This window comes from Corapipo altera, unplaced genomic scaffold, assembly GCF_003945725.1.
Source record: "Corapipo altera isolate COAL_440 unplaced genomic scaffold, ASM394572v1 69, whole genome shotgun sequence".
NCBI lineage: Eukaryota > Metazoa > Chordata > Aves > Passeriformes > Pipridae > Corapipo > Corapipo altera.
This window is the reverse complement of record NW_020884908.1, coordinates 1,855,550-1,867,937: the sequence shown is the minus strand read 5'-3', so window position 1 is coordinate 1,867,937 and position 12,388 is coordinate 1,855,550. Positions and strand designations below refer to the sequence as shown.

Below are 12,388 nucleotides of genomic sequence, written 5' to 3'. Positions count from 1 at the left end.
TCCCCCGGTGCCCCGGTGCCGTCCCCGCCCGGGCAGCGGCTCCCTGCCCGCCCCGGCCCCGCGCGATGGCGGCCGCTGCAGCACCGCCGGGAGCCGCCGGGGGCGCTGCGGCGCCGGGCGGCAGGGCGGCCCTGATTGGCTGCCGGCGCGGGTATATAAGGGCGGCGGAGGCGGTGCCCGGATCTCTTCCGCCGCCATTTTCTGCCGGGCGCAGGTCTCTGCTGTCTCCGCCGCTCGCCTGAGCACCCCCGCCGCCCTCACCCCGCCATGGAGGACGCGACCGAGATGAGCGGCGGCCAGGAGGAGTTCGCCGAGGGCTCCAAGATTAACGCGAGCAAGAACCAGCAGGACGACGGGTAAGGCCGGGAATGATATGGGGGGGGAGGGGAAGGGAGAGAATCGCGCCTCCGTCTCCTTTGCCCGCCCTGCGGCGCGGGGAGGGAGGGGGGAGGCGTCTCGGTCGCTGGAGGGTGCGGGGCCTTCCTTTCCCACCCCATGGCCGCGCCCGCCTTTGTGTCCCGGGCGGGTGACCCAGTTTCCGCGGGGCGGGGACGGGAGCGGGAGGGGGGGGGGGGGGGGGCCGGTCGGGGCCGTGACGTCACCGGCAGCCTATGGGGGCGCGGGGCGGCCCCGGCGCTCCCTCCGCGCTCCCTGCGCCCGCTCCCGCATCCCGACGTACTTCCTGCCCTTCAGGAAAATGTTCATCGGAGGCCTCAGCTGGGACACCAGCAAGAAGGACCTGACGGAGTACCTCTCTCGGTTCGGTGAGGTTGTGGATTGCACGATCAAAACAGACCCGGTCACTGGAAGGTCGAGGGGGTTTGGCTTCGTGCTCTTCAAGGATGCTGCCAGCGTGGAGAAGGTGAGTGGGTTTCCTGGGGATCGATGGCGTGAAGCTGGCTTGTGTTATGGTGCGGGTCTGAGACTTTGTTTCCTTTTTTGCTTTTTTAGGTGTTGGAACTGAAAGAACACAAACTGGATGGGAAGTTAATAGATCCTAAAAGGGCAAAAGCCCTAAAAGGGAAGGAGCCACCAAAAAAAGTGTTTGTTGGTGGGCTGAGTCCAGATACATCTGAAGAACAGATTAAGGAGTACTTTGGTGCTTTTGGCGAGGTATAGTATAATGGCATATAACAACAGCTCTGGTTTCCAAGTGCAGTTTTAGCTCTGTCTTAAGACGGAAGAATTTGTGAGGAGAGAGTTGGCTCAGGATCATACAATGCTAGAGATTGTTGAATCTTTATGTTAATGATTCTGTAGTGTTGTGATGGTCTGATTTATAGCTGCCAAAAGTAGTCAGCATAGATGCTACACTTCCAAATGGTTCTGGGGGCATAAAAAGTTGCTCAGAGATTTCATGCATTGTTTATATGTGTTTCAATTTCAGATCGAAAATATTGAACTTCCTATGGACACAAAGACGAATGAAAGGAGGGGCTTCTGTTTTATCACATATACAGATGAAGAGCCAGTAAAGAAGTTACTAGAAAGCAGATACCATCAGATTGGTTCAGGCAAGGTATGAAAGCTCTCCTTTTTAGCATATGAAATAGATTATTTCCGTAGGCATCCGTGAAAGCAGCTCACAGAATGCTCTTGAAATTCTTGATGAGTTAAAGCATTTCTGTCCTTACAGTGTGAGATCAAAGTAGCACAGCCCAAGGAGGTATACAGGCAACAGCAGCAGCAGCAGAAAGGAGGGAAAAGCAATACTTCTGGTGGACGTGGAGGCGGAAGAGGGCGTGGACGGGGTGAGTGTTTTCAATGGTTAAACAAATATAAGTACTTGGATGTCTGTAGATACACCAGGTTTCAGGCTCTATGCTGATCTTGTTTCTAAACCGAATGAGTAAAGTAGCCTGTTAAATGGTATTTTGGTGGTTGTGATTGCTTGTGGAAGCTTAGGAGTGTGTTCTTGCTCTGCTTGCCTTCGAGTGGCGAAGTGGCGGGCTGGGTGTAGGGTTCTTTTGCACACCCACAGTGGATAGTGTAGCCAGTGCAGTTAACCCTTTCACATGAAGGGAATGCGCTCTTGGTGGGCTCATAGGTGAGAAACCAAGAGCTGTTTGCTGAAGAGGATGGCAGTCACTTTGCTACACTTTGCAAATAGATCAGAAGCAATCAGCTGTTACATTACAGGTTAATGCATTTCAGTCTTCAAGTTAGTGCAACAAACACAACACAGTAAGGCTGATCTTGTGAAACAATTTGGTGCTCAGGCAATTCCTGACCCAAAACAGCAGTTAAAGGAAAACAGCAGGAGCTGCTGTAACACGTGCCTTTGGTATTGTGTTGTTTTGCTTTTCCTGGCTGTTTTATGAGCAGCATGACCTGCTGTCTATCTATAATGCTGTGTGTTTTAAGATCTTAAGTCACATCTCTTGTATCCAAATGAGATACCTCAATTCTTTTTTGAACATGATTGTTATTAGGGAGGTAAGAGGATTCTTCAGGTAATAGGTCTGCTATAGAAAGATTGCCATTGGAAGTTAAATGAAGTGACATAAAAGAGAAATAGGTTCTGTAACTTACACTTGCTATACTTGGTTTCAGGTCAGGGACAAAACTGGAATCAAGGGTTTAATAACTATTACGATCAAGGATATGGAAATTACAATAGCGCTTATAGCGATCAAAGCTACAGTGGCTATGGAGGATATGATTACTCTGGATACAACTATCCCAACTATGGATATGGGCCGGGATACACAGATTACAGTGGTAAGTGGATTTGATCTCATTCCCAATAACAAGAACGTGCATCTTTGAACAAGGGCCTCTTCTAGTAAGTTGCTCTGTAAAATCTCTTTCGGCACGTGACTCTAAAGATGAGATCTCTTGGTGTGCTGTATGTGAAGTCCCCTTCAGAGGTTGGGTGTTAATGCTTCTGGGTTTTGTTTTTTTTCCTCTCGTGTTACGTACAGGCCAGCAAAGCACATACGGAAAGGCGTCCCGTGGCGGCGGCAACCACCAAAACAACTACCAGCCGTACTAAAGCAGTACCTAGTACTTGAGCAAACAGGTGTGTACTTGAGTGCAAGGTCCACTCTGAGTATGTCTAATCTAATTTAAAGATCAATAGACAAACGAAGAGTAAAAACTTGCGTAGCATGACTTTTCCTTTAATTAAGCTTTTGTTAACTTAAAAAAATAATTTATTTTTTTTTTTTTTTAAAACCAGCTTTGCCTACGTGTCTATAGATCTTTAACTTTGTAAAAACGTGACTTTATCTTCTTTAGTACTTCAGAAAAACATAAGAGTTTTTCTGGTTTGCGTTGTGTACCAGGTGATCTAGAGGAATAATTAAACTTATTAGAAGTATTAACAGGTAAAGTACTGAAATGGGTACAACTTAAGGAAAACAAGAATGTTGTCTTCTAACTCTGACATTATACCTTGTTTGTACCCGCCAGCGGGAACTTCATTGCAGGCCGTGTGTCACCCTGACCACGTCTATCTCTGGGGTCGCACGTTGCAGGCAGAGCGCAAGGCATACACCAGAAAACGCTGTCCTGTGGTATGGTCTCTTCCAACTTCATGTACCAGCGTAAAGATTAAAGTGGAAAACTTCAGACTTTGGCTTCTTTTTTTAATCTTTTTTGGAGATTAAGTGTCTTTAACTTAAATGGTTTTTTACAGGAGTTAAAGTACATAAATGCCTTTACAGCTTAATCATTTGGTCTTCTGTTTAGTGTTGTATTTCAATTGTGGAACCTCATTTTAAATGTGCATTCTTTAAGATTTTAATGCTTGCTTTTTTCTTTTTATAGCTAATAGTGAAATCTGCAAACCAAAACGAACTTTTAAATCTGGAAAAACATTAAGGATCATATGCATATGAACTGTCTGAACTAAATTGACTTGACTTGTGTTGCACATAAGTCATATAGATGTATAAACAAATAATTAGAAACCCTTTTGGCAGTGTTTCCAGTGGGGAAAAAAGCCTGATCCAGAGCCCACCTATTATATTAGTCTAAATCAGTTGTTTTTGGAACAGCTTCCTAAATGGGCTGAATGGCAATATATGGGAAGATAAATTACTGAGGGGTAAGAAAACCTCTTGTGTTACCTTAATAAATATGCATATGATCCTTGAAAGTGAAGAAAGGAATATATAGAAGACTTAAAGCAGTTCATGAAAATGGACCTTTTAACAATTCTGTAGTAACTGTCACAGATCTGATATGCATTTTGTCTTTGATTTTTTTAGGTAGAGGTACTGCAGCAAAAAAGCCATCTCGCAGCGCATCGTGAGTGAATGGAGGGTGATCTTCGTGAGAGGAAATGACTATTTTGTAAAAGACTTTTAGTGAACGACACGCCTGTGTCCAACTGTACATAGCGGCCGACTAGTTTTCTTTTATGGTTTTTACTTTCTTTTTGCCATTCATGTTATGACACAATGTGGACTTGTGTTTATACAAACTTTATTTGTATAATTTCATGTTAAAGGATTCTCTAATAAATGCTTACTTAAGTGAGTGTGTAGTCTTGCTGTCACCTTACAGTGGTGTAAGTGTAGTATTGTAGAGGAGGGCGTGCACCTTTTGGAGATCTGGGTTACTGTGTATACAGGTCAATACAACCCATGATTTTTCCTGACCTGTCTTGAGAGAGCACCACCATGCTTGGAGTCAGCATCAGTGGATGATGGAAGAGTTGTCTCTTGCCACGTGCAGAAGAGTGGAGAAAGTGGTCTGTGTTACAATGCTGCCAGTTTTGTACATCTCAAGGGATCTAGAACTACAGCAGCACCTTTGTAATGCTGATAGCTCAGGCACTGCTTAAGGGATAAGAGGGGTGGAGCCTTCAAGGTTTTTCAAGCACTTAAAACCTCAACTATTCTAGAATGTAGCTTAATTACTTTCCTAGAGTAATCACTGCCTATCTATTCCAATTGCAGGAAGGAGATTACAAGTTCTTGAATTTAAGGGTCAACAACTTTTCTGTACAACTTGGGATCTACAAGTTAGGTCCTGTACTGGACTCTTCTCACCTGAAGAATCCAGAAAACAGGTTTACCATCTTGTGCATCCTAGCAAAATAAAAGATTGAGTGAATGATTGGTGGAGCAGGGAAACAGGCATTACACCCAGCAGGTTCTTTTCTTATTAGGAAAAGTGGTGAAATGGGTAAGGGAGCATACACCTCCATGCAGCCAAAGGCTTGCAGCAGTCTGCCTGAAGTTTTGGTTTTTACTCAGTGTGTACCTAGTCAAGTATCAAAAAATAAACTTGGTTTGTTGAGGTAAAACGTGAGTAGCTAATTCACAGAGGTCTTGTAGATTTTAAAAGGGAGTAGTCTGGGTAGAGATTTTTCCCTGAAAGTTTCCAAACCATAATTTCAATGTTTACTTCTCTCTGAAGTAGCTGGCTGTTTTAATTTCTTCTATCGTAGAGAAGAGCTGCTTCCCATAACTGCTGGGGGTTGTACAGTTGCTGGATCCGGGAGGCTCCTGTCATCTTAGCAATTAGGTTGGATGGGAGAAGGCTCACTGATGTCACTGGTGACAAACTAAAAAAAACCCAGCACATGACTGCTGGGAGAAACCACAGCTGCGTGTGACTGTGTGCATACACAGACTTTTTGGGAGTGCAGCTGGATGCAGAAGTTATCCTTCAGCAGTGCCCTGGTGGGGCTGAAGGTGACTTGTGCCACCAGCACATGGCTTTGCTGCTACATTGGTTAATATACAACCCCCCACTTTTTACGTTTTCTTTCAAAATTGTGATCCTTCCCCTCTACACAGCCCTAGTGAGGACACATCTGGAGTGCTGTGTCCAGTTCTGGGCTCCTCAGTACAAGAAAGCGCAAGGACCTGCTGGAGAGGGTCCAGCAGAGCGTTACGAAGATGATGAGGGGTCTGGAGCATCTCTCTTATGAGTAGAGACTGCAGGAACTGGGCCTGTTCAGCGTGGAGAAGACTGAGAGGGGATCTCATCAATACATACAAATATCTCAAAGGCAGGTGCCAAGAAGATGGTGCCAGGCTCTTTTCAGTGGTGCCCACCGATAGGACGAGGAGCAATGGCCATAAACTAAACCGCAAGAAGTTTCACCTCAACACGTGCAAGTCCTTTACACCGAGGGTGGCAGAGCAGTGGAACAGGCTGCCAAGGCAGGTCGTGGAGTCTCCCTCTCTGGAGACATTCCAAACGGACCTGGACGCGTTCCTGTGTCACCTGCTCCAGGTGACCCTGCCTTGTCAGGGGGGTTGGAATGGGTGATCTCCAGAGGTCCCTTCCAACCCTACCGGCTCCGTGATTCCGTGGCCCCCTCAGGCCCTGGATGCTCCCGGGCTGTCCACGACCGCCCCCCCCCCCCCCCCCTCCCTCCCGGCCCCCCGGGGGCGGTGTCACGTGTCCCGCCCGCCGCGCTCCTTCCGGCCGCCATTTTAGGTTGGGTCGGTGGCGGCGCCATTAAAAACAGGGAGCAGGAGGAGGAGGGATCGGCGCGCTCGGCCGGGGCCGCCAGCGGCGCCGGGGCCTCGGCGGGGAGGCGGCGGCACCGCGGGTGTCCGGTCCGGTCCGTTGCGGGGCGGCGGCGGCGGCGCCATGTCGGACCAGCAGTTCGCTCTGGACTCGGCGGCGGTGACGGCGGGCTCCGGGGACAGCGCGGCAGAGCCGGCGGAGCAGCCTGAGGGGCAGGCGGGGGCGGGAGGCGCCGATGGGGGAGGCGGCGGCGGCGGGATCGAGTCCGAGGGAGCCAAGATCGACGCCAGCAAGAACGAAGAGGACGAGGGGTGAGCGGCGGGGGCGGATTTTGTGTCCCGGGCGGGGCCCGGCGCCCCCGGCCCGGCCTGGCCTGGCCCGGCCCGGCCCCGCTCGCCGCCCTGTTTGTTTACTTGGCGCCTCGGCGACGTCACGGGCCGGGCCAGGCGGGGGCGGTGTCTGGACCCGCGGTGTACAAATGATGTGATGTGTGCCGAACTACAAACCCCTTTTATTTTTTTTAGGATGATCTTTCTATAAGTTAGTGTGCGGTGCGCGCGACAAGGCCGTAACTCGGCGTAGCCGAATGCTGGAGTTGCAGTCGTAGCGTTGCCCTGTGCTGCAAGCACAGACGGTGTGTCAGTGAGAGGCATGAGGGACCTGGGCTTCTTCCCAACCTAAACCATCCGTCTGCTACTCGCGGAACTTGCTGTGAGGAAGATTGCATTAGGTGATGTCTGAACTCGAGGAAATGGGATGAAGCTGTGTCAGGGGAGGTTCAGGCTGGATATCAGGAAAAGGTTCTTCACCCAGAGGGTGGTTGGGCACTGGAACAGGCTCCCCAGGGAAATGGTCACAGCACCAAGCCTGACAGAGTTCAAGAATTGTTTGGACAATACTCTTGGGCACATAGTGTGGTTCTTGGGGTGTCCTGCACAGGGCTAGGGGTTAGACTCGATAATCCTGATGGGTCCCTTCCAACTCAATATATTCTATGATTTTAGGAAGAATAAAGGCAGCTTTTAATCTTCCGAGGGTATCTGCCTGACGCTTGGTATGGGGCAGTGTCACTTCAGTATTGCTGATGAAATTCACTGTAAAAAACCAAGTGGCAGGACAGGCTGATGCTCTGTGCTGTCTCCTGTCAGACCCATAAGAACTCGGGCTGCAGGTCTGGTTTTGGTCAAGGCAGAAAATAAACTGGATAAAGGAGCACTGGCTATGTTGTCCTGTGGATACCTGCTGCGAAACCTTTCTGAGTGTCTTTCTCTTGTAATAACCTGGGATGTTGCAGAGAACGATGTTAATAACCTGGGATGTAATAATCTGGGATGTTGCAGGGAGAGAGGAGGAATCTTTTTCTGAGTGTTCTCATAGGATTAGCAAAGCTTAGAATGTTTTTGTTACTTCTCACCTGCTCTTAGTGGCTTTAAATACCCTTGCAGTTTGCATGTTTGTTTTACTTTTTGCCCTTGAATACACACCTCTTAAAGGGTTTTCAGAAGGAAGCTCATCTTCTTTGGAGACAATACAGCTTAGAAAAAGTTGTTACTGAGGGGTGCAGTGACACTGGGCAGTGATTACATATATTATATGTTGGCCTGTAGTTTAGTTCAGTCTTCTTATTTAATCTGTCAATTTTTATGGGTCATGCTGTACAGGAAACAAAGTGTTTTGGCAGCTTTCTTGGTAGTAGAGGGAAAACAGCAGATCTGTGATATCTTTGCTCTGTTTAGCTGAGTATGAAGTTTGAAAGCATATTTTGGAAAACTATGTGCTGATGTGACTTGCATACATTTCCTAACCCATGGATTGGCTGGTGTATTTTACAAGCTTTTGACACCGCTGTGGCATTGCTCCTGGATTGCTTTTTGTGCTAGTGGTTGTGTTGTAGCCTTGACCTGACCTCAAGTTTTGCAGTGAAGCAGTGGTTTGTCAGCTCACTGTAGTGGCAGGATGGAGCAGCCGTGGTTTGCTGCTGTGTGAGTGGACTCCCAAGTTGCAGTTGCTGCTGGAGGGAAGAAGAGCCTTCAGAGGGCTGTTGCAAACTCATGTTCTTGCTTTCTCTGTACTTAGTGGTATAAAGCAGGCTTTGTATGTTAATATTGATGGTTTGTTGACAACTATAAAGCAGGTTTTGTGTGTTTAATGGTTTGTTGGTAGCTGTGAAACAGGTGGCTTGTACCTAGCAAGTGTAAGTTCAGTAGTAACTGCTAGATATCCTCCATGTGTCAGAAAAACGCTGCATCCTCTCTGTGTTCTGTTTGGGTGATTAAAAAACTGCACAAAACAGCAAACAAACTAAGAACCTTAACGATGGACGAACACAAGAACAGAAAACATCCTTTGATTTACTGCCCGTGCTGGTATGAAGCTGCTGGTTTACCAATGTGGAGCATTTTATCAATATTCATAGAACCACAGAATCTTAAGAGGTTGGAATGGACCTTAAACCCTCCCAGCCAGTCCCAACATCCCCTGCCATGGGCAGGGACACCTCCCACTAGACGAGATTGCTCAAGGCCTTATCCACCCTGGCCTTGTACACTGCCACGGTTGAGGCATCCACAGCCTCCCTGGGCAACCTGTGCCAGTGTCTCACCACCCTCATAGCAAAGAATTCCTTCCTAATATCTAATCTAAATTTCCTCTCTTTCAGTTCTACCCATTACTCCTTGTTTTATCACCACAGTTCCTGATGAAGAGTCCCTCTCTGGCTTCCCTGTAGACCCCCTTCAGATACTTGGAAGGTTGCTGTGAGGTCTTCATGCAAACTTCTCCAGGCTGAACAGCCCCAGCTTTCTCAGCCTGTTTTCAGAGGGGAGGTGCCCCAGTCCTCTTATCAAGTTTATGGCCTCCTCTGGACTTGCTCCAACAGTTCCATGTCCTTATGCTGGGGGAACCAGAAGGAGATGAATATAGATTAGTCCTGAAGACAAGTAGTCACACTAGATAGAAAGGGATTTTGGTGCTTTGTAGAAGAGACATCTGGAACTAGTGGTAAAAGTGGATAAAGGTAGTGGGGAATTGGTGCTCCTGCTTAAAGGTTTCAAGACCTTTTATAGAAACATCTGAAGCTCATGAACCCCCTCATTTCTGTGGAGGTTGGATATGTTTGTCAGAAAGTGAATGCTCTTGTTAATTCTGTGATGACAGCAGAGCTAATTCAACAGTTAGTTCAGAGGAGCAGCTTTTGATTTGAGAGAGTTTGACTTGTGGAGGTACATGCAATTTACATGATTGGCAGGAATATTTGTATGGGTGTGGAAAGTGGAGGAGTTGAAGACATGATACAGTGTTTTTTCAGGTTTTCTGATAAGTGTGTGTTGAATTGTGGGATAAGTTGATACCGTGAAAATGGACAAAGCTTTGTAGGAAACATTTATAGATCATAAGGGATCATACCTTTTTGTTTGGAGCCTGCTGTAAAATCTTCTTTATCAGTATTAGAGGAGATCATCTCAAATCCTCTCTTGAATGGCTGCCTAAGCCCTATGCCTAATGACTATGACTATGAATGATTCATCTGTGTGCATACTGGCTTGGTTTTTTTTGTCTTTCCTTTTGTTTTGTGTCTTACTGATGTGGTGGGACGGTCATGAATCGATTCTAAGCTTCCAGTGTGCTTTTGAAAATACAAGTCGTGATCAGAATTATGTGCTGCACACATTTACCCAGCAGCACTCGTCCCTTAGGAATATTGGGAAGACATTAGTTTGATTGTATTGGATTATGCCTGTTGTTTATATCATGTTTTTGTGAGGAAAGATAAACTTTGACCATCCAATACTTTACTTTTTTTTACTGCTTTCTGGGGAAGGCAACTTGACTAAACTTTATTTTAGTTTACTAGTATGGGCTTGTGTCCAGTCCAGCCTAGTACATAAATGCCTCTGTTTAAGTGCACTGCTGTATAAACCTAATCTTCCCATGTGGGTTTCTTGAGCAGTTGTGTGGAGGCTCCACAGATAACTAAATGGAATTTAGTCTGTGGTGGGGGTGCAAGGAGGTAGTAAAATACCTTTTTGTCACTACTGGTAGTTTCCTGGGGTAGCAGAGTAAGCAACTGCAGCAGAAGATGGTGCAAAACTTTTGTTTACATGTAAGTCTTTATCTAACCTGACCAGAACCATTAAAGCAAGTTGTCAAAAAGTGCAGGCCTGCGTGTGCGGTGTCATCACTGATAAAATGCTGCCAGTTCCATGCATTAGGTAACTGAGCTCATGCAACTTGACAGTACAGGATTTTGGGTAACACACATTAACAGATTAAACCATCTTGTCTTAACAGGAAAATGTTTATTGGCGGCCTCAGCTGGGACACCACCAAGAAAGATCTGAAGGACTATTTCTCCAAATTTGGCGAAGTTGTAGACTGTACTCTGAAGTTAGATCCCATCACTGGGCGATCAAGAGGCTTCGGCTTTGTGCTCTTCAAAGAATCAGAGAGCGTAGATAAGGTAGTATTGGTGTAATGAAACATGTTCACATTTGGGTATGGGAGATGAAGCACTCACATGATTGTCTGCATTGTTGTTTGTACGTGTTCTGCTAAAGATGATTCAGGGACACAACATATTTAAACTACTTGTTAAAATGCTTATTTTTCTGAACCATCTTACTCATGATGCAGTGTTCAGGACCAGCAGTGATTGCTAAGGTGTGGATTTGAGCACTTATGTGGGAATATGCTGCAAGCCACTGGACTTGAGCACTTGAAAAACACTGTATATAAATGTCTGTTGCCTACTGAAACCAGTAATTTGCAAAGAACTTCAAGCCTTTGCATTCCAGAGGTGCAACGTGGACCCCTAGAGTAGAGCCAATAGCTTTGATACACTTGGGCTCTATCCAAGCAAAAATTAGCTGTTAACTTTTCTAAAATGCTGTGGATACAGCACACGGAAAAGTTTTCACCTTCGTTGACCTTTGGTGATATCTAAAGTGCAGATTCTTTACTTCTTAAAGTTTGAGGATGAGATTGTAGGGTACTTTCGGAGAAATGTTATGCTCTTACTTCCCTTGGATAATACATGACCCCAGGTGGCTCTTGAAAAGCTTTGTCAGAACTGTGTCAGTGGACAGTGATCAAAATCACAGAATTCTTTTTTTTTTTTGTGCAGCAAATTATTGCTGTAATCAAAGTATCAAAACTGAAGCAAATTTGACCTTGCTCAAAACATAAGTGAAACATTTAGTTTGAACTGCTTAAGATTGTGTTTTAATTTTTCTCAGGTCATGGACCAGAAAGAACACAAGCTGAATGGAAAAGTCATTGATCCAAAAAGAGCTAAAGCCATGAAAACAAAAGAACCTGTTAAGAAGATTTTTGTTGGGGGCTTATCTCCAGACACACCTGAGGAGAAAATACGGGAATATTTTGGAGGTTTTGGTGAGGTATGTGGTGAAACAATCTGCTTATGCTTGTGGAACTGTTCTGTCTTCACAAATTTAGTAATAAAAAGCATCCCCCAAATGCAACCTGCGTGGATGCTACTGTAAGCTTAGTGGCCAGTATAGCTCCATCTGTCTTAGTAGTCAGAATTTTAATGACAATAGTATTAATTACAGGTTTTGAGTTGCACAGGCTGGGTCATGGAAGGAGGAGCTGGGATGAGTCAGAAAGGGAGGCAACACTTTTGAGATGGTGTTTTGGTCAGTTGGATGAGATGATCTTAAGTCACCTCAGCTCATCTTCTGTGGCACAGATTGAAGCAGTTTGCCTAAATTCTGTGCAACTATGTAGTCTCTTGTCTCTCTCTATCCCCAGTTTTTGGTGGTGCAGGTGAACAGAACTGTGCACTTGCACAAAGCTACATCTTTTTCATATAAAACTTCAAGGTTTATGTCTCCTCGGAGTTTGGAATATTTAGTCACTTCAGTCTTAACCAAGTTAAAACTGAAAGTCAAATTAAGACTGTTTATCCAGCATAACTAAAATATTCTTTGTGCAC

General features: G+C 46.0%; 2 protein-coding genes across 6 annotated transcripts in view; both read left to right on the top strand.

Moving 5' to 3' along the window:
• The first annotated feature begins 177 nt into the window (after nucleotides 1–177).
• On the top strand, nucleotides 178–4,486 carry HNRNPDL (heterogeneous nuclear ribonucleoprotein D like). Of its 3 annotated transcripts, XR_003529234.1 has the most exons (9): nucleotides 178–356; nucleotides 694–862; nucleotides 952–1,113; nucleotides 1,388–1,519; nucleotides 1,637–1,751; nucleotides 2,554–2,721; nucleotides 2,925–3,022; nucleotides 3,415–3,518; nucleotides 4,215–4,486. XR_003529234.1 is itself a non-coding variant. In XM_027652922.1 (8 exons), exons 1-7 carry the CDS (start codon nucleotides 268–270, stop codon nucleotides 2,993–2,995), a joined length of 906 nt encoding a protein of 301 aa, XP_027508723.1. In that variant the 5' UTR covers nucleotides 178–267; the 3' UTR covers nucleotides 2,996–3,022; nucleotides 4,215–4,486. The 3 variants fall into 3 exon arrangements, 2 of the variants coding, with proteins under 2 accessions (XP_027508723.1, XP_027508722.1); XM_027652922.1 differs by lacking the exon at nucleotides 3,415–3,518; XM_027652921.1 differs by having other exon boundaries at nucleotides 2,925–4,486.
• Nucleotides 4,487–6,445: 1,959 nt separating this feature from the next.
• Nucleotides 6,446–12,388, top strand: part of HNRNPD (heterogeneous nuclear ribonucleoprotein D) — a 9,986-nt gene continuing 4,043 nt past the window's right edge. For all 3 annotated transcript variants that reach the window (XR_003529216.1, XM_027652813.1, XM_027652811.1), the window contains exons 1-3: nucleotides 6,446–6,746; nucleotides 10,726–10,894; nucleotides 11,670–11,831. Coding sequence is in view for 2 of the 3 variants with exons in the window: in XM_027652813.1 (XP_027508614.1) it covers nucleotides 6,559–6,746; nucleotides 10,726–10,894; nucleotides 11,670–11,831 (519 nt within the window). In the remaining variant the exon portion in view is untranslated. The remainder of the gene's footprint in view (nucleotides 6,747–10,725; nucleotides 10,895–11,669; nucleotides 11,832–12,388) is intronic.